General features: G+C 44.7%; 3 protein-coding genes across 4 annotated transcripts; 1 reads left to right on the top strand and 2 right to left on the bottom strand.

Moving 5' to 3' along the window:
• Positions 1–3: 3 nt before the first annotated feature.
• Positions 4–1,488, bottom strand: LOC6732058 (peroxisomal biogenesis factor 19). The gene is made up of 5 exons (XM_002079154.3): positions 1,252–1,488; positions 1,051–1,168; positions 681–984; positions 458–621; positions 4–400 (listed from the first exon to the last, which is right to left on the bottom strand). The coding sequence occupies exons 1-5, from the start codon at positions 1,298–1,300 to the stop codon at positions 157–159; spliced, it is 879 nt and encodes a 292-aa protein (XP_002079190.1). The 5' UTR covers positions 1,301–1,488; the 3' UTR covers positions 4–156.
• Positions 1,489–9,446: 7,958 nt separating this feature from the next.
• On the top strand, positions 9,447–12,310 carry LOC6732056 (segmentation protein paired). The gene is made up of 2 exons (XM_002079152.3): positions 9,447–9,840; positions 10,203–12,310. Exons 1-2 carry the CDS (start codon positions 9,774–9,776, stop codon positions 11,975–11,977), a joined length of 1,842 nt encoding a protein of 613 aa, XP_002079188.1. The 5' UTR covers positions 9,447–9,773; the 3' UTR covers positions 11,978–12,310.
• A 4,911-nt stretch (positions 12,311–17,221) lies between these two features.
• Positions 17,222–18,904, bottom strand: LOC6732055. Of its 2 annotated transcripts, XM_039298405.2 has the most exons (3): positions 18,765–18,896; positions 18,287–18,635; positions 17,222–18,175 (listed from the first exon to the last, which is right to left on the bottom strand). In XM_039298405.2, the coding sequence occupies exon 3, from the start codon at positions 18,147–18,149 to the stop codon at positions 17,319–17,321; it is 831 nt and encodes a 276-aa protein (XP_039154339.1). In that variant the 5' UTR covers positions 18,150–18,175; positions 18,287–18,635; positions 18,765–18,896; the 3' UTR covers positions 17,222–17,318. The 2 variants fall into 2 exon arrangements, with proteins under 2 accessions (XP_039154339.1, XP_016024738.1); XM_016180024.2 differs by lacking the exon at positions 18,287–18,635 and having other exon boundaries at positions 18,765–18,904.
• Between the last annotated feature and the right edge of the window lie 2,181 nt (positions 18,905–21,085).

Here is a 21,085-nt window from a genome sequence, read left to right as displayed (position 1 = left end):
AGCTTGATTGAAGAGAGAGGTGATAACCATTAGCGACCGCCGTATTGTTTTGTCGGGGATAAAATAAAATACAAATTTGCCTTAGCCTAAAAAAATGTGCAACACTCAACAGTTAACCAATTGGCACACCACGAGACTATCGTGCTCCGTCAGACACTACATGGTTGGGCACTGGGGACCGGGTCCGCCGGCTGCTGCGCCGGCAATGGGATCGCCGAAGGGCAGGTCACCGCCCGTCTCGGCCAGAATCTCTGGTGGCGGCTGGCCGTAGTCTTGCAGCTTGCGCATGTCGTCCAGCACGACGCGGAACTTCTCTCGCTTCACGGCGGCCGAATCCTCGGTCTTCTCGCTCTGTAAATGCGCCTCAATCACCTTGTACAGCTCCATCTGCTTCTGGTACCTGTAGGTATTGGTTTCTCAATGAATGTATCTTATTGCGTGTTGGTTTAGAGCATACCTTTCCTTGTCCTCAGCGGAGAGCTTGGCGTCGTTCTCCTCGAGGTACTTGGGGTACTTCTCCAGCAGCTCCCGGATGCTGGGCAGCAGAATCTCCGCCGAGAGCAGGCTCTGCATCATGCCCTCCATGAAGGGTAGGAACATGTTTCCATCGCCTTCGCCAGCCTGTCAAACGGGGATTTTTTAAGGATTGAGCATGGAGGAATATTTCATAGGAAGCATACCCCTTCAAGATTCAGTGAGCCAAACATGCTGGCTATGTCGTTCTCCGAGGCGGGAGCAGCCAGGTTCTCGGAGCCCTCTTGCAGACCCTTGAGAGCCTGGGAAATGCTGTCGGAATACTTGGAGACATCTTCGTCGGTGGCCGAATTTTCGCCGCTCAAGGTGAGCGCTGCCGCTTCGGCCATCTTCTTGAACCCGGCCATGATCTGGTCGGGATCCTGGGGCAGCGGCGGAATATCGCCACTGGGCGTGTCCGGACCTCCGAAGAGCGTGTTCATGCGATCGGCCAGCACCTTGGCCTGCTCACTGCAGGCGAATAACAGGTCAGAATACAAAGTTCAAGTGCCGCGTTGCACTGGCGCAGTGACTCACATGAAAAACGCATCTGGATCCTCGGAGCCCTCAGCTCCAGCGGTGGTCGCCACATCCGAAGATGCGGACGGCTCCTTTTGGTCACCGGCACCACTTTTATCGAAATCCTGGAGAGCACCTGTGCGTAAAGTGGACGAGGCAGTGCGCATTATGTAAGGGGTCGAGAAGAGATCGCCAAAGGCATTTCCGGGCTGTACTCACTGTCCAGCAGGTCGTTTAATTCATCGCCATTCTTCTTTTCTTCGGACATGGTGCAATTTCGGGATGCTTTTCCTTGATTTCGTGGTGGGTGGGAAATGGTAAAAAATAAAGACCGACCAAATCAATCAGTGGGACCGTTCATCTGCTGCTGGTGATACCGCAGTCAGCTGAACAGGTGTGGCTACACTGACTCGCATCTTAGTGCGACCGTATTCGTAACGGCTTTTCAAATTGATGTCAAATGACAAGAAAATATGTTAGAAATTAAATTTTCTATATATTATTCGGTTTCAATTTTAAGATTTCCGTTAGTTAGGTCTTAGTTAAAATCATTATTCGGTTTCAATTTTAAGATTTCCGTTAGTTAGATCTTAGTTAAAATCCATATAACTAAAACAACTTTTAAAATGCATTAATGTTTTCTTAGAGTAAAATAGTTATATTTTGTTAAATTTTTAGTAAAAATATTCCTTAAATTAGGAATTCTTAATTGTTATTATTATTATTAAAATTATTCAAATAAGTTTATTATTATTGTGCGATTATAAGTGTGAAAATGTATAGCTATTTACTTCATATAATATATATTTATTGTCAATGGAAATTTGGCATTTTGATTTAAGAAATGATATGTCTTACAACAACAGATCATCTATAATAGTGTACATATTTAAATCTCGGCCTACATTAGACTAATAAACTTAAATTCGAAGCACTTCAATATCCCTCCCGTCTCGCAAATTGAGAGACAAACCAAGGACATTAGTCAAAGATTATCTAAAATAATCACCCAAAATATTTACGCATCTTCTGCGAAACCCTCAGCCAATCTCCCCGGGAATGGCACCTCGCTGTGCGCGGACGGAGATCGGCGACCAAACTGCGACCAGAGCCCAAACCGCACATACTGAGTGGTGAGGGAGGGGTCGCAAATCCATCAAGGTCACGGCGCGACGCTGATGCGCGACCAATTCCGAAACCAGAACGTCACACCCATGGACGGGACACATGGATTTTGCAGTAGGGCGTCCAGTTCTAGGTCCACTCCCGCCTGAAGGTCATCGCGTCGGAGGAACCCCGCTTGGTTTTCTCGATTCCGCTCATATGGTCAAATGGCTGGGCTGGGATGGGATGGGCTCTTTGCGACTTTAACCGCACGGTTTACCAGAAGAGCAAGACGAATCTTCGATTCGGTACGCCCACGCAGCGAAGTATTGTGGTAAATTTGTGTTTTTTCCTCTATTTCCACTATTGGGGCGGAGTTTTCTTCGGTTAGTCGGTTCTCTGAAAATGTCAGCATGGGCGGAGCTTCGCCTGAAATAATGCATAATTTGGTGTTTTATTTGCGGCTTAGGGTGGAACAAACCGCCTGACATTTCTTACATTTCCTATAGAAACAGGGTAATTTAACTTTTTATGGGCTGTAATCCATTTACAGAATATACAAGCGTATTTAGCATAAAATTTTCCCTAAAAACCATAACTCTCTTTTTAGGGAAAAATTTCATTCTCTATTCGCTACGAACATCAGAAAATATAGTTCAACTTCAAATTTCTTAGAACTCAAGCAGTTCAGTTCAAAAAGTCAAGACAACCGTCAAAAAGTCAAAACAAAAGTCGAAAACGTAAAAACCCCTTCGTTGGCCAAAACAATGGTTTTTGGGCCACACTCACACCCGATCCCAATAAACCAAGAAACTCGCTCTTTTTTGACATAATTTTTAAGGCACCAAAAGGCGCGTCGTAAAGTTGTTTATTTGGATATAATCGGTTTGCTAGACTTGCTGAATTTACCTGAATCTCCAGCTCTACTTCCCAAGAAGAGGAAGGATCCTAACCGTCATAAAATGCCCATCAGCGTCTTCACAAGCATCTACACTTCCCTTCCTTTTTGCAGGAACTTTGCCAGGATACGATCCTGTATATCCTTTTCATATGCTGGCTGCGATTTCACGCTCGCTGATCGCAGCGCTATTTTTTCCAACATTTCCGCATCCTTCCAGCGAAAGATGCCCGATTTTACGATCCACTGATCAGGATATAATGGATTTCGCGATTGTTCGGTAATGACGATGATTGCGGCTTTATAGACACATTATTTATATTGGTGTCGTGTGGCTATGGCTATAAAATGTAAATAATAATACGTATATATAAAGGAGTAAATAAATAAAGATACTAAAAAGGTTTGTCATATAAAATGCAAAATAAAATGAAGATCTTAAAATGGAAATATATATGTACACAAATTTGTCCTAAAAGTATTAAGGTTCTTTAAAATGAAAGAATTATACTAATTAAAGTAAACTCTGATTTTGGAAATCTAAATGTTATATTACGTTACAAATAACTTGTAGTTTTTTTTTATATATTAATAATTTAAACATCAAATTGTTTATCTCACTAATCAAATATAAGATATTATAAGATATTTATATATGTTTCGACATATTTTTGTGTCTGGCCAGGATGGCATTATCTTTTGATATTTTGGCCATGGTAATTGCGATTACAAGGCTGCCAGTCGTTCCTGGAAAACGCTCACTTTTCCTTTGAAATCCTGCTCCGAAAAGAAGAACTGGAGAAGCCAACTGCTGGCAGCTTCCCGAAAGACAAGACACCCACTTCCACCATCCACCATCAACCATTGCGCAATGGGGCGAGCTCTTCATGCTCCGACACCCATCGCTCTCCATCAAAGTGGCCATGCAAATGAGCCCTTGCGTCTGCCATACGTTTTCCTCTAGAGGATTGGGTCGGAGGGTCGCCGGCTCCAGATGATGTGGGTTGCTCCGGCTGTGCCCCCCCCAGTCGCTGTTCTGTTTGATTAAGCGGAAATTAAGTGTGCGTTTCGGTTGCAGCCTCCCAATTCGCCATGCCCTGCTTTTTTTTATCGTGAACTGCAGCACATATTTTTATATTTTTTATGTTTCCCAATCGATTTGGTGGCTCAAGAGTTGCCTTTGGCTTCCTCAGGTCAAATAGTTCTTGTTGCATTGGTTAGGAATTACACCCAATTAAGTTCAATGGGAACTAAAGATTGCTAAAACCTAAAACCTCTTCTGAGTAGGATATCTTGTGTTTTCCACAAACTTTATAAGCTCTTCGTATATCATAAAACTGAAGATTCTTTCCCACTAATGTATAAATAATCACGGTCTCTGCAGTTCATTTTTCTATTGGCAATGCATTTTTTAATAGAAAACGCCGTCCGGAGCCTGTGATTAATGAAACAATTGAATGATTTTATTTAAATTCGCATATATCCGATGCAAACCGTGGCTAATGGACAAACGCCGCCGAAGAGAAGATCCAGCATCTCCAAATCGAGATTCCATAGAAACACTCGAGATGTGAGAAAAACGCCACCTACTTTGTGGACTCTACGCCGAGAAAACTAATGATGTTCTTTCGCCATCCATCGAGTTTGTCCATTATAGTGGAGTATATGGGTAATATGATCGATCCGCGATCGAACCTGATCGACTACAAAGCAGGGCAATTACAAATCGTGGAACTGGACAACAGGTTGCCGGCTGCTGATGGAGTTGGGAAATATGGATGTGGATGTGGCTCTGTGACTCTGGATGGAGATGGAACCCGGCCGGAAAACAAATTAATCTTGTTGACGTCGCAGCCTCGTCACTTTCTTCGCCAGGTCGAGGGCCCAGGTGTTTGATCTCGACCTGCTGCTCCTATGCTCCGAGGCCGATCTTCTGTTGGACAACGATGGGTTGCGCCTACATTTGCGCCTTCTGTTTAATGATCAATTTGTTGGCCTCCGTCTCAGATGTGTGCCGACAGCGTTTAGCAGTCGATTGGGCTCGGGATTGGTTTGTTTGTGCCCCGAGTTGCCGGGTTTGTTGTGCCCCAGGCTAATGAGTTTCTCGAAAGTGGGTGTATGTGGCAGGGGCTCCCCTTTTTGCCCCTGGGACACTTCCTACATGATCGGCGAAAATTCAGCCAGACTCTGTGACGTCCAAGTACACAGGAATATCCCTTTCATCCCTTTCAAATAAGGGGTATATTAACCATTATTTATTATTTAATTAAGAGCTTCTTCATTCTTATACATTAATGTATTAAAATATATTTTCCTTAGGCTATTAAAGAGTTCCATATTTTGCTAAGTATTTTCTCAGAGTGCATGACGAATGTCATGTGGTCGGAGTGCCAAAACCAAACGTTTGTGGGCAGAGGCGCGAAGTTTCCTCCGATTGCGATCGAAGGTATATATGCTATGAGAGATGCTAATTTGAGGACAAAGGAGTTCCGGGGAAGCCAGCTCGCGACCCACAAACAACTAATGCCTTCAATTAGCCGGGCTAAACTGCTACCAAGAGCAAGGGTTAATCGCCCGGAGATCGGGAAAGGCCCTCAGCTTTCCGCCCACTTTTTGTCGCAGAGTGGGCGTGGGCTGCGTTAAGCCGCAGCATTTTTTCGATGACTACCTGGACATGGACTCCGAGTTGGCCCGACTTGGCCTGTCCCACCCAGATTGCCATGGGCCATGGCAAATCGTTTACAATTGTTGATCAATAAAATGTCGGGCTGTAATGCGATTATCCGCTATAATCGGGCGATCTCGAGAACTTTTCCAAAATATTTGAAAAAGTCAACTGGCAATCGGCGGGATCCAGGACACAGGCTGGCCAGGATCCAGGACCTAAGCTGCTGCGACTTTCCCTCTAATCTCGCACTTTGCCGCTATTTGTTTGCATGCTTTAGCGGGGATTGCGATTTACGATCGCTCCGGTCACAGGACTCCAGGGCGCAAGGACTCGCTCTGGGAGATTCAGCTCAGATGGGTTGGGATGGACTGGACCACGGGATGGGATACGACTCATATTTACTAAAACTTACTGCGGATTAGGAAAAAGTCAATCGCCGCCTGCCAGTCTGTCGAGCGAGTGGAAATATTTGAGGATCAGCGCAGAAACGGAGGATCAACAGATGGCTTAAGATTTCAGCTAGAAACATAGCTAAATAAAGAAATTGAAAATAAATGAAATATAATATAGATTATAATACTACTAAATTATAATACTAAAATAAGTATTTTAAACATTTAAAAAAAGAGGTCATACAAAATGTTTAAAAAACATAATTGTTTGCTTTTCTCTAAAATCCCTTTAAACTCGACAATTAGTAGCCATGCATATATTTTTTTAAAAATCTAAGTACGTAGATTTGCTAACTGAGTATAATATACGACGCCTTAGACTGTTGCATGCCACGGTGTGTTAAGATATTCCTTCCAGAATTCCCTAATTTCTGGAAATCATGGCTCTAAATAGTCCATTATCTAAGCATCCCGTTGTGCGTTCGGCGGGCAGAGCCTTCTGTGGGCTGTGGACATGGAGATTCGATGCACACCACAGCATCCAAAGAAAAAAAAGGAAGGAATCACCATGCCAAAGGGCCTGATAAAGACATTAGGACCCGGGGAACGTGAAACAATCAAGGCCGTTCCAATGTGTGACAACAGACCACATTACGTCCGGCCAAAGCGAATCGATTGCCAAACACAAACAGCAGCGGAAACTGGTAGAGTATGGGTCGGAAAAGTACCCTAGGATTCTGTGGACTAAATCATACCTATTACTATAATAACTATATACTTGTTATATATAAGAAATAAACATTCGATACTGTTCTATCAAATGTGCGCAATGAATGAATGCGCTTGGTAATATAAATTATATCTGATTGAAATATTTATTTTACGATGGGTTCCTATAACTACACTTTATTGCACTACAATGCCATGGTATACTAAAGTTTATAGCCTGGCAATAAAACAAATTGCATGCAAAGTGTTGCGCAACTTTCGTCTAGGTTTTTGAATTTATGGAAAGGTCAAATGAACACAGCAAAAACTAAAAAACATATTTAAAAAACTTGTACAAAATAAAAATATTTACAAAAATAAATGTTTAGAATTATCTAAAAGCAGGATTATATACCATGCAGGGCTTGAATATCATGTATATTATCTTTAAGGATTTTGGATTGGATTTGGAATTGAAACACGTAGTATAAAAGCAACAGCTACAGATTCCAAAATGGTTGAGAATTGAAAACTGGCAATAAATGTTATAGTATAAATCACACAATATGTGCATTGTTTTCATCGATTATATAGCTATTTGTGTGCATCGATTGAGCGCACGAGCCTCTCGAGGCAGGTCCTCCAATGGTCAGATGAGATTCGAGTCTTGGAGATGTGCAGTAGGGTCGCAGGTACACGAAGGATCCGCTGGCGAAAGTTGAGGATCGCGAGGTGGATTTTCATTCATAGCACCCTGGGTGGCATCATAAAAAGTCTCTTAGCATCCTTATTCATTGCACGGATGTGTCTTCATTTTCCCGCTGGCCGATTCGTGGAAATGCGAGCGAAGCTGACTCGCAGCGTTTATGGCACCGATGCCTCCTACTGCTTCCTGCATTTCGGCCAGGACTCAGGACCTTTCTCTACCCGAAGTGACGATCCTGTTGCAGGATCGCCTTTTTCCAAGCGTTGATAGCGCGAAATTAGCGTTATATGAGTTGCCTATTCAGCGCTCATTGTCCTGCCAAATTGTGAAATCAACGAGGATCAAATCGAATGGAGGGTATCGAAGGCATGTTGAGGCGCCTATCCATTTGATTCGAGTTACATATTTTTGGGATAATTGAATTATCACAGGATACTACTTGCTAGTCTGGCATCGTGGCCATGGGCTCAAGGTCATCGGGGATTTTTGCTATCCTGCCAGGCGCAAATGTAGCGATTCCATACTGGGTGCCTGGTACTGCGAACTCCTCCCGTTGGGTTTGCTTAACCAAACGCCCAACGGGCAGCCGCACCGAGCAGTAGAAACCCAACCTTTGTTGCCTTGCGGCCTCCGTTGTCCTTGATCTGCATCTCATCTGGATCTGGCACTCCGCTTGGATACGGATCCTGCCGAGGAGTATGCACATTCGTCACATCTCTGTGGGTCAATTTCCTCGCTGGCGTTTCAAGCGGACGAACAGACTGGTGGGTTGGGGTCCATCATTAATTCTTGCAACACTTGGCGCTCTCTATTGTTCGCGGCTTTCAGGTTTTCGTTGTTATCCCGCTCGGCGCTTTCTTTTCTTTTCCATCGGTTTTGTTTAACTTCTTTTCGAGGGTCTCTGTTGCGTGAAATTCTACAATTAATCAAACCCACGACGGCCCATAGAAAAGGGTCGAAACTAAGGTTAAAAGCCGGAGGCAGCGGTGCATAATGGTGGCAAAAGCATGACAAGGATGTGGTTGTGGTCATGGTAAGGATATGGATGAAGTCACTTTGTTGAATGTTAAATTGGAAAGTAGGAAACATAAACTGATCGATAGCCGTGGTTAAAATGTTATAACATTTGCGAACTTATATTCAACTGAATATCTTTCGTTAGATATCTCACTATTTTACTACGAGTATGATCTTGATCTACTATGATCTATTAACAGATAGTTAAAAAAAACTTTTATATTTATATATTTAAAAACCTCGAATTTGAACTTAAAAACTTTGTTCACCGTTTCCGAAAGCTATAAATAACTGAGAGAAGAGAGGCTACTCACGTATCAATATATAAACGAAAGCCATAATTAGGTATCAATAAAGGATATATTACGCTTGTAAAGAGTGTTAAACGCGTACTCGATTGCATTATGGGTTCCAGTGAATATCTAATTTGATTTCCGGGGCCAAGTGGAACCCCAAAGAATAACTCAAGTGAAGAGTGAAAAGCAAACGGCAGGCACATTGATCTTTCCAGTCCAGTATTCCCTTATCCTTATAACGAGGTATCCATAAATAAAGGATATATTAGGCTATTAGGTCCACCACTTAATGCGGTAATTAATTTCCGGAAACCAGTGGAAGTCGAAACTATGCATAGGATTTGAATGGATGGAATGCCCAGGATCTGGAACAGCAGTATTGGAAGTAAAGTATTGTACTCGTATACCCCCCCCATCCAAAGTTCTCTGCTCTCCTCCCATTCCACGGTGCTTTTCCCAGCTGAGACGCCCCCTGGCGGCGAGCGAGACGGCTGCTAAATGGGTCGTGTGAGCCAGAGCGAGAGGCCGTTGTGGAGAGCGCTGCGATTGGTCCGCGTGGTGGTTACCTGCCAAGTGGCTGTGGGATATGGCCGACGTCTGGGCCGTGGCTTCACAGAAAGGCAACGATCTTGGCCGGCGTTCGGATGGTGAAGTCAGTCAGGCACAGACTGCGCAACGAGCCACACCGCATCTCGTCCTCGTTCTCGTCTTCGCCTTCGCCTCCGTTTCATCTATCTTTTCGAGATTGCGAACTAAGAGATACTTAGATATTCGAAGTGCAACTAATCGGTTAATCAATACCTCGCAACGCTTACTTATGACTTTGACAAAGTGTCCAGCCATTGTCCAGAACTAAAGTGATATAATCAAGTGATATACGAACATCGAGACTGAGTTAACACCGGTTTTGCGCCGGGACAAGCTTACGCATCTTGGAGCTCCTCCAGAAACTATGACCGTAACCGCCTTTGCTGCCGCAATGCACAGACCCTTCTTCAATGGATATTCTACCATGCAAGGTAAGTGTCTATCGATCTTAAACATCATCCAGATTGTTCTGCAAAAGTGACTATACTTACTAAAGATCAAAACCTAGTTGATCATTTCCATATATGTATATCTCCCTTTCTAAGCCGACTGACCAAGATCCCGCTAAAGATCTCAGTTTGGGCCAAGGCCGTCGGCTACTCTCTAATGGCCATTAGTTGCCCGGCGGGAGAGTCGCGCGCCTCTGACCTTCGACCTTAGCTCCGAGTTTCCCGTCTTCCCGGGAAGTCAACTCCGGTCGAAGGTGTCGTAAATCAAGTGACACGCGCTCCGCGCTACCTAGCGTATTGGAAAAGCCTCTAACATTTCCATTTCCTCATCTTCCTCATTCCAGACATGAACAGCGGCCAGGGGCGCGTCAATCAACTAGGTGGAGTTTTCATCAACGGTCGTCCTTTGCCCAACAACATTCGTCTTAAAATCGTCGAGATGGCCGCCGATGGCATTCGGCCCTGTGTGATCTCCAGACAGCTACGTGTATCCCACGGCTGCGTATCGAAGATCCTGAATCGCTATCAGGAGACTGGCTCCATTAGACCAGGAGTGATCGGTGGCTCCAAGCCGAGGATAGCCACGCCCGAAATCGAGAACCGAATTGAGGAGTACAAGCGCAGTAGCCCGGGCATGTTCTCGTGGGAGATCAGGGAGAAGCTGATCCGCGAGGGAGTCTGCGACAGGAGCACAGCACCCTCTGTGTCCGCCATATCGCGCCTGGTGCGCGGACGAGATGCTCCACTAGACAACGATATGTCCTCTGCCTCTGGATCTCCGGCTGGTGATGGCACCAAAGCATCGAGTTCCTGCGGCTCCGATGTCTCCGGTGGCCATCACAACAACGGCAAGCCATCCGATGAGGACATCTCCGACTGCGAAAGTGAGCCGGGAATCGCCTTGAAGCGCAAACAGCGCCGCTGCAGGACCACCTTTTCCGCTTCCCAGTTGGACGAACTGGAGCGCGCCTTCGAGCGTACCCAGTACCCTGATATCTACACCCGTGAGGAGCTGGCCCAGCGCACCAATCTCACGGAGGCACGCATCCAGGTGTGGTTCAGCAATCGGCGTGCTCGTCTCCGCAAGCAGCACACCTCGGTCTCGGGCGGAGCACCTGGCGGAGCAGCTGCCTCAGTCAGCCATGTCGCCGCATCCAGCTCTCTGCCCAGTGTGGTATCAAGTGTGCCCAGCATGGCTCCGCTGGCCATGATGCCGGGATCCCTAGATCCAGCCACTGTATACCAGCAGCAATACGATTTCTACGGCAGTCACGCCAACATTTCCGTATCCGCCGCAGCTCCAATGGCCAGCAGCAATCTGTCGCCCGGAATCACCACCACGCCACCGCACCACCATCAGTTCTACAATCCCAGCGCTAACACAGCCAGCTACATAATGCCGGGTGAGAATGGCAACACCACACCCACCGGTAACATCATCGTCTCCAGCTATGAGACGCAGTTGGGTTCTGTTTACGGCACCGAAACGGAAGCCCACCAGACCATGCCACGCAACGAGAGCCCCAACGAGTCCGTGTCCTCCGCCTTCGGCCAACTGCCACCCACACCCAACAGCCTTTCGGCGGTGGTGAGTGGAGCTGGTGTGACCTCCTCCAGTGGGGCCAACTCGGCAGCCGATCCCTCGCATTCGCTGGCCAATGCCAGTGCTGGAAGTGAGGATCTATCGGCTGCCCTGAAAGTGGAATCGGTCGACCTAATCGCGGCCAGTCAGTCGCAGTTGTACGGCGGATGGAGCTCCATGCAGGCACTGCGCCCCAATGCGCCACTTTCGCCGGAGGACTCGCTGAACTCCACCAGCTCGACCAGCCAGGCTCTGGATGTCACCGCCCACCAGATGTTCCATCCGTATCAGCATACGCCGCAGTATGCATCCTATCCGGCACCAGGCCATGCCCACTCGCATCACGGACATCCCCATGCGCCGCATCCGCACGCACATCCGCATCCGCAGTACGCCGGCGCACATCCGCACTATCCGCCGCCCAGTTCGTCGGCGCACTTCATGCCGCAGAACTTCAATGCCGCCGCCTTTCCTTCGCCCTCGAAGGTCAACTACACAACGATGCCGCCACAGCCGTTCTATCCCTCCTGGTACTAGAATCGAAGAGACACGGATCCACCACCTACTCCTCCAGGAGCAGGAGCAGGTGTCAGCAGATCCATGTTACAAGTCGCCAAAGATGTACATACATATAGAGCAGGGGACGAAAACATAAATAACATTTTATTTGTGGCGGAGCAGTACAGACATTTTCCATTTGGGAAAACCGCTGACAGACTCGCTCCCAAACAATATACATATGATTAGTTCCAATTCGTAGATGTAAGCCTAGTAAATAGTACCGACTTAAGATTAGAGTTTAAGATAATAAGCCTAAGTAGCAAGTGCCTTTAAATAAAACAAATATATCTATGCTAATATACAACGTACTCCAATGATCTTTCACTCGAATCGCTGGCCATTCAGCAGCCTTGACACGCTTCCGTACGCAGCGGGAAATGGGAAATCCTCTGGGCCATTAGAGCCTTTAAGTAGCTGCGCATTCCACGGACCTGGCTGGAGATCTCAACACTCGCCCCGCGTGAGATTCCGATACCGATTGCTGCTCTCGGAACTCCAGATCCAGCTGTGAGCGGGTCGCATAGTTTCCGGAAAAAAGAAGAGAAAACTCCCGAAATGCAAGCTGATGATTTGGAACGTCCAAAATAGCGAAGACAACTCCAACCAAGGTGTTAATTGCCCCCTCGATTCCATCGAATAGAGAGTGTTGGTCCGCAGTAAATGGAGTAATTGCCCTCGTTCGGACTTACCTCAAATTCACACCTCATCCTCGGGGATCTGCCTACCCACCCTGGCTACGTGTCCGAGCGATGGCAATTGATGAAGTCATTATCCTTGAATCCTCACCTCCAGACAGCTCAGACAGCCTAAGGCCCATTGGCTCTATTATTTTAATCTAGAAAAAACTCCTAATCGCTATTTGCTTTTCTCTGGCAAATCGAGGGGAAAAGTAAATATTGACTTTACAATCGACTTAGGAATCGGAATTGGCAAAGGGCTTAAACAGGTAGACTGCAAGATTAGCAAAGATCTGTGCACGGATTGCACAAAAACCATTTAGATCTAAGATCTTTGTAATTTCACAAATCTCATGACTTGAGATCTTGTTAACAACCGTCTTTCTTGCATCTCTGGCCAGCATCGAATGCCAATTTAATAGCGCCCATCATGGCCAACTGGGCTAATAAACCAATTACGTTTTTTAATTCGCTGCCCACTGAGTTGGGGTGAAAATTCTCAGCCACAGTAGCCGAGAAGAAAGCTTCGATCGGCGAATCATTAAAAATCAAAATATTACGCATTAATTTTCGGTAGCGATATAAAATTACCCAGCAAAGCTGCCAGCGGAAAAGCTCGACGATGTAACCTCGAAAAATACGGAGCGGCTTCTGTGGCCATAATGGAAGTAATGGTTACCCGAAGATCATGGACACACATATGCCGATCCCCAGCACTATGCCCTCTCCAAAAGGCCGTGATTAATGAGCTGACAAAGTGTTGAACATCAAAGGCAGGGAAAACAGTAATTTACAACGACGCAACGCGACTCGAGATGAAATTTAATTTAATTTTTTATTAATTGTTGCTGGGCATCTGGGGCACCGGCAGATCCCGATCGAGATTGAGATCGAAGTCTACCTGCTGATCCGATGATGAACCCAATAAACCCAGGCGTTGCCTGGCACATAAGCAGCGCAAAACCTCAAAATATTTACTCGACAGCAAGGTGGACTAACCCAAAATAGGGATTTGCCGAGCGATTTGCGAATCAAAATTTCCAGTTCCAGGAGTTGGCCTTAAGGTTGCGAAAGGATTTGTAGCGTCAGTGGCTCGCATTCGCACATGTGCGCCATCTCTTTCTCGCAGCGAGGATTAGGCCGTTTCGGAAATAATCCTTTGCTGCCAGGAAGAATGCAGTAAACGGCGCACAGCCCTTCGGCGGACCAGGTCAACTCGTTTTCGGCCCATTTACGATGGTGCCATAAACTTTTATTTGCTGTCATTCTTCGTCCTCGTGCGCGGTGCTCATCGCTCAGCCGGGACACGAACCCCTTTCCGCGCAGGATAATGGGTCCTTTTGCAGGCAAGAGTTAAGCCAGCAGCGTAGGAAAGGCTTAGCTTTCACTCAGGCAGGCAATCGGTCAGCCAGTCAGTCAGTCAGTTCGTCCGTCAGTCAAGCCGAGTCAAAGTCAGGTAGGGATTGCGCTTCGTAGAGTCCTTTGGGCAGAGTCCTTTCTCCAGAGTTTCGAGCTGCAGCGATAATCCCTGCTAATGAGGTGTCCTGTGCAAAGCAGAACTGTGGGCATCGCTATATGCGAGGCGGATGAAAGTCTATAAGTCAAGGATAATAATGGAAGCTAGGCGGATTACGGCGATTGTAAGAAAACGCTCCAAATGAATGAGACAATCGTCTTAATATTAAAGTTTAAAATTGATATGTTCAAATTTTGTACATCTAAGACTAATTCAGTAAGAATTAAAGGTAATAATGAAGAGCTGTCACCAAATTCGTATTACTTTTAAACCAAATGCCAAGAAAAGTTTAGTAATTCCCTAGAATTAGAGCAACAGAACATTTCCCTCATTCATAGAAAAGGATATTCTAATTCTACTTTTAAAGCATCCCACATTGAAGATTACTGTATTCGTAATATCCGCAAATATCTAAAACCCATTTGTTAGCAGCTACACTTGCACACCACGATCCGTCCAAACAGTTTCCAGCCGTATTGGCAAACATTTCGGTTTGGTCCTTTTCGGTCAACTACTCGTACTGTGATCGCTGTCATCGCCAATGTAGAAAGATGCTATATTGGACGAGTCGAGTCCTTGGCTCGTCCTCGAGCTATCCCACTGACTTGCAAGCGGACTGGGAGTCGAGCGCATGCTGTTAGCGCACAAATTGATTTGTCAAATCGGGGCGCACAAGGACATTGCCATCATTAACGATGATTGCTCGAGGACCCTAGGATCCTAGAAGGTCGTTGCGCAGTCGGTGCCAACTTTTGGGCATTGTCAACACTTTGCGTACCACCAACTGTTTCTGTTGCTGTTTCGCCCCGTCTCTTTCGTTCGCCCTATGTGCGTCTCTTTCGAGGCGAAATGGTTGGAGTTTTATTAATAAACACCTTGCTAGCTGCTAAAACGGGATGGCTGCATATCCCACTCGCTCTTTGATCTTTGGAAAAACAGTCGTAATCGATTTGGAATGCTTGGCGGGATCTGCTGCTCCTTGGCTGGCAACTTGTCAGCTTCCTTTTGGCATCCCTGCCCAGCAAGTGTCTTCTGTTTCTGGCCAACTCGGCCGGCTGCTGAGCGGGTTCCATCGCCAGTCGGATCGGAGTGCCAAAGTTAACGTGGCCGGAACGGTTACGCTACTTTCCACCAATTAAGCAGAGCTGCCAGTCGGATTGGCTGGCTAATTTGGGTTGTATTGGATATGTCGGATCGGATATGCAAAAGATGATCGACTGGAAGGGGGCTAATAAGGTGTGGCAAAGATAACTGCCTTTGTTAACATTCTGTAACCTTGAATATTATGTGTGGAAATCTTAGAGTAATACGATTAACAGTGTTGTAAACCAATGTTTTTAAAAGAGTAATAGGTAAAAGTAGGTTAACAAGGAATTGGGTTTTTTATAAGTGTTCTCACTTTATAAATGTAGTGTTTTGGATTTTAATTACTAACCATTTGAAATACATACTATCTTTAAGCTCGATCTAAGCTTGTTGCACTTACCTTCCCACCTGAACAGGTGCCTTCACAGCCCCAACCGCCAAATTTCCTGCTCACACACAATGGCTCAAAGCCAATTTCATGAACAATTCGAGCCATCCAATTCAGCATTTGGCCCAATCCAAATGGTAATGCGCTCGCCTCATGCCGACATTATTATTAATGATAAGCACAAGTCGCCCTTTTTCGCGGCGGCGGGGAAACAATGGAGAACTCTATTTTGTGCACTGAGAGAAAGGATGAGTTATTGCAATTGGAAACTTAACACTTGTGCTGGTTAGTCTAGTTAACTCGTTGGATGTATTTAATATGGCAATAATAAGCAATAATATTTATATATACTAATGATACATTAGTATTTCTAGTTAAAAATAATTTTTAAAAATATGTTTAAATATTAATAAAATCTCTTGGAACTCAAAATAATTTTCCAGTGTCCCGTTCTCGCAGTTCGATTTCGATTTTCGATGTTGGAAAGCGCTGTGTTCTTATCGCCGCGTTTTTGGGGGGGAACTGGCATATTAATGGTTCATTACGGTGACCCGCTGGCCCGATCCGCTCTCGACCTGGCCAGCCCATGTGCTGGTGGACGCCGAAGTTGGACGTGGATATGGACTTGGGTGCACCGCACACCGAACGACCAGCTTCAGTGGCAGCTCCTTGTGGACGCGGTTCGCTTGGGGTTTCGATGGCTTTGTTTTGTGCCGCGATTGTTGGTCCCGGTACTGTGGTGGGACTTGCACTGACGCCTGGCGTGACGGTTTTAATTTTATTTTATTATTATGTATATGGTGGCGCAGGGTGCTTGCAGTCTTGCCCCCCGCCCCGCTCGCTTGCCACGCCCGTAGTTGGGCATTTTATCATGAACTTGTTTTTATGGCCTGGGTCTTGGCGAGCTGCCTCGTAATTAGTTGTGGGCTCCTGCGGCAGCGCCACCTAGCGGCCGTGGCGGGAGTAACGAACGACATTGCCCGACATTTTCAGGACCCAAAGCTAATGAAGCAACAGCCCGTAGACCAACTATGCCCCAAACCCCCCCTTAGATGCCACAGACTTTCGGGCTTCATGGACGCGTGCAAATTCCATTGAAAAAGAAGTTTAAGTCCACTTTTATTCCTCGACCTCCTGGCTTTATCTGCATTGGCCCGGCAATTTGCGTGGTTCGTATTTTGTTTCTTGACTTCTTTGTATTGTTTTGCAGTTCCGCCAAGTTGCCTAGAGTCGCGGGTCCACACACAATGTGGCAAGCTGAAGTTGCCGCGCCAGCCACTAATTTTGCATACGGAAATTGGAGTTTGACATGTGCCCATGAGGGCTTGAGGATATAGTAGCATGAATGAAAGTAGTATGTAAATTACAGGCAAACTATCCTATAACGTTTAAAAAAGGACTTCATGATTGAAATTTTGATAAATGAAAAATATTGTAATATTTTCTAAATATTGTATATATACATACATTCATATAACTGATATTACTAGATTGTTATATTACTAATATTTCGAATAAGCTCTATACATGTGGGAAGTACCTGAATATAAATGAAGTATTTTAAGATCTTTATTGAAACCCTTAGTTTTCTTCAAGTAATGGACCCTTAAGATACTAAGCGTATGAAATATATACAAAGTAGTTAGCCTTTCAGAAAACCGCCGACCGGCAGCGACGAAGTTCTGACTTCTTCTCCTCCACCGTGTCCACGCCGAATCCATGCCACAGTGTATCCGGCGGTTTGCTCCAACGCACGAAGTATGTTTTATGAACGGCAACCTGCTGGGACTTGGACTTGCTCCGCGTGTCCAAGCGCCGGCGAAAGGGCCAGAGGAACCAGTGGAGTGGTCCTCGACTTGTGAGCGGCACCTGCAACTGCCCGGAGGCCAATGATTGGATCGCCTCCAGCTGCAGCGTAGGATGCGGCTGCTCCACTATCACGGAAGCTGGCTGTGGACTCAGGCCTGCAGTATTGGTAGTAGTTAACCTGGTACTGGAATCGAAGATTTCCATCTCGTCTTGATTTCGTGTCGACCAGGGTTGCAGGCAGCTGGATTGCGGCGGAGGAGACTTCTCATCCGTTTCTTCTGGAATGGGGGAAACTCGACTGCCACGGTTACATTTGAAGCATCGCGAAATCTTGGACTTGGAAGGAGGCGGAGAAGGATCTGGGAGCGGCATTTTAACCAGGATGAAGTGGTCATTCAGCAGGCAGACATCCGACACCTTCTCGTATCTCGGCTCTTCGCCGAAGAAGGCATCCAAGTCGACGTTTTGCTGGTAGATGCGGTAATCCTCTCCAAGACGATTCGATTGCTCCCACTCCTGTTCCAAAAGGCTCGACTTGCGGCATGTTCCGATAGTCTGGCCAGTATGGGGTTGCCTCCAGACAATCCTTTTTTGGTACTGATTCATGAGGCTGCAGCGCAGCAAGAGGATCCTAGCGAAGATAGGTCCATGAAGGCGATGATTCAGGAACATCCTGATTGAGTTTTATGCAAGCAGGCCTGACAAAAGTTGAGATGGATATAAGTGATTTCAATAAGTTATTGGATTTAAATGGAAGGGATGCAAGGTGGGTAGCATACTTTCAGGCGAGGTTTTTAAACACCACAAACCTTATACTCAATATAATAAAAATTAAGAAAATTTCATTCTCCAACTCAATACTTTTGCATGTATGTATGTTTTTTTACAGATACAAATATTGTTACACATTTTCAGATCAATCTCAGATCTTTTTCGTTTTAAGTGGGCCAAGTTTAGTTTCGGTTTTGGATATAGGTTACAAAAAATTGACTGGCGTTTTTCTTGTTGGACAGGCACATTATCCTTCGCTTGACTTTTGACACTGCACTTGGCCAAGAAACGGACGAGGAAAGGAAAGGAAGCGGCAGACAGGCGTCGAGAGTCCTTCGCTGGCTTGTTCCTCGAATCCGCTACCAATGCCAACAGCAACAGCAACAACTGGCCGTATTTTATGCCCCACGAAAACAAAAGTTATATTTATTATTTTGACAGGTAAACAAATCACGAGCTCACACAGACACACGGGCGGTGGGGAAAACAACGAAATGCAGGCAAGGAGACACTCACATTTTGACGCTACCCTAACCGGTTCTCTGTCTTCTTCTTGCTTCCGGTTTCCGCTTTCCTTTCCGCTGCCAATTGGGCGTTGTTTGCCGCTTGGCTCACCAACGGCAACTGAAGCCGCCTTTCAGGCCGCCGTCGAATGCAGCGCAGCCACATGCGTGGCCAATTAAATACCCTTTCCAAGTGAGGCAGCATGCAAACTTCGTGCATTTTGCGCAGCTAAAAATAAATCGTGAAAAAGTTCGTGATTACTGGGATTTTTAAGGATAATAGATAGTTTGCTAGAGGTAAAAATTCTTATTATATATAGATTATTTTTGAAATCTCATAACTTACGCAATAAATTAAAAACAACACGCTTAAATTAATTTTAATAGCTTTAATAAGCAGATATAGAGTATTTATGCTTCGGCTTTCCATTGTTCGTTAGCTTTCACTTTTTGTTTTGCATGTTAATGGAAGGACGTTCAGACGAATTGATGGTTGACAATTAGCAAAACATACCAAGTGCAATGTTTTTAAATACTCCAATGAAGAACTTGTTACCTTAATGGAACATACATATGGGGTACATAGCAATAAGTGCTATCCAATGTCAAGGTTACATACGTTACATACTTTTTCATATATTCTATAAAACATTTTTTTTATTATTTTGATTGTGCTTAGCACTAGCTTATAGACACATATACATAAGTCGATTTTGTTGATAAAAGTTTTACTTTCTTTTGTGTCCAACATAATTACTTCCTAAATTTCCTATTTTTACCAACGGAAAATGATAATAGTTTTTGTGGCTCAAGTAAGCCTCGTAAACATGGCGCATTAGTGACTATTTTAGACATGATTGAATTAGATATATTGCTGGTCTATTCCATAGGGCTAATACGCTGTTTGGGCCCCTCGATTCCAATCTTAGTTCCCAACTAATTCAGGTGCCTGACATGGCGTATTGATTGTTAATGCACGCCACATCGATAAGTCAAATGAAAGCAGCAGGAAAATCAGGTAGGTGGAATGGGGGAGAATATTGGAATGGAGCCATAAAGACTAAGCATTAAGCAACAAGCTGTCCCAAGACGAATAGCCCCACCCATTAATCATGGGGGAAGCACATAATAGGCAGAAATTCTTTGTTTACTTGGGTTTGTGGTCATGATTATTTGAGTAACAGGCTAGGCGTTAAATTCGCGTTTGTTTTCTGTACCGAATGCTACATATATAGAAATTCTCTATTTACTTAAATACCTCTGAATACCTTTAAATATCTGTTAATTTAAGTCATTTTCAAAAATTTACTTTTCCATGCACACAAAACTTACAATGTTAACTAACAGTCTGCAAAGTACAAATCACGTTACTGTTGCATTTATACCCCTTACTTCTAATACAACGGGTATACTAGGCTAAATTATAATTAACTAAAATATCATATTCATCATCGAAAATGTGAGAATTCTTGTGGAAAATTATCTCAATTTAAAAATGGTTGGAAAATATAAAAATGCAAAGTGTGCATACTCGTAGCATACTCAAATGTACACAAATGAGTTAATTTCCATTAAGCGGACTATGTATTATTTAACAAGCGACGTATTCAAAGTATGTTATCGAAATAATGGGTATTAGATAGGCGAATCTCTCTTCAATATTTCTTATGTTATCATGGCTACTACTGCTTGTTTGGATGTTTATTGCACTCGAAATTGACACCAATTATGTGAACGGGTCGTCGATCGCATGAAATTGAACGGGGCAAATGCGGGGATAGCCCTTAAATGACCTTCCAACAAACTGATAATAAAACAAAAAAATAAACATTTTCGAGTTCCCGAACTTGAAATACTTTTATTGAACATATATTCTTTACGTATTTTTTCTCATGTTTTAATATAAATATACCCGTTTTCCGCACGATTAATGGGTATAACAACGAAGGGGAATAAAAGCACATAATAAAATGCATTCGAGTAAAAGTGATTTTCGATTCGAAAATGCATATATAACACATACATAAGTTTATATTGATTATCAACAATGCACAAATTGGATATACGCATTATACACTTCCCTGCTCTCTTTTCACTTTTTATGATCGTTGAACTTGAACTTGTCAGCGGACTTAAGCTTACTCATCTTAAAAATAAGCAAAAACAGAGCCTGAAAACTGTAAATCATGCTTAGCCAAGTTGGTTTAAGCCACGTTTTTGCTTCCCGGTCTTTTGTTTTCGTCTGGACCGCAATGAAGGTCGCTTAAGTTGTTTTTTCTTATTTCTGTAATGGAAAGGGAAACAAAGTAAGCATAATTTTTCAGTTTTAAATGG

This window comes from Drosophila simulans, chromosome 2L (genome assembly GCF_016746395.2).
Source record: "Drosophila simulans strain w501 chromosome 2L, Prin_Dsim_3.1, whole genome shotgun sequence".
Taxonomy (NCBI): Eukaryota; Metazoa; Arthropoda; class Insecta; order Diptera; family Drosophilidae; genus Drosophila; species Drosophila simulans.
The sequence above is the reverse complement of the archived record's forward strand: the minus strand, read 5'-3'. Positions and strand labels throughout refer to the sequence as shown.

What these genes read in the sequence shown, in the direction of transcription:
- LOC6732055 (XM_016180024.2), bottom strand. Translation starts at nt 18,149, where the DNA reads ATGTTCCTGAATCATCGCCTTCATGGACCTATCTTCGCTAGGATCCTC.
- LOC6732058 (XM_002079154.3), bottom strand. Translation starts at nt 1,300, where the DNA reads ATGTCCGAAGAAAAGAAGAATGGCGATGAATTAAACGACCTGCTGGAC. An exon ending in ATTAAACGACCTGCTGGACA is followed by an intron (nt 1,169 to 1,251) that starts GTGAGTACAGCC and finishes CTTTACGCACAG; the next exon opens with GTGCTCTCCAGGATTTCGAT. An exon ending in TCCGCTGAGGACAAGGAAAG is followed by an intron (nt 401 to 457) that starts GTATGCTCTAAA and finishes CAATACCTACAG; the next exon opens with GTACCAGAAGCAGATGGAGC.
- LOC6732056 (XM_002079152.3), top strand. Translation starts at nt 9,774, where the DNA reads ATGACCGTAACCGCCTTTGCTGCCGCAATGCACAGACCCTTCTTCAAT. An exon ending in TGGATATTCTACCATGCAAG is followed by an intron (nt 9,841 to 10,202) that starts GTAAGTGTCTAT and finishes TCCTCATTCCAG; the next exon opens with ACATGAACAGCGGCCAGGGG.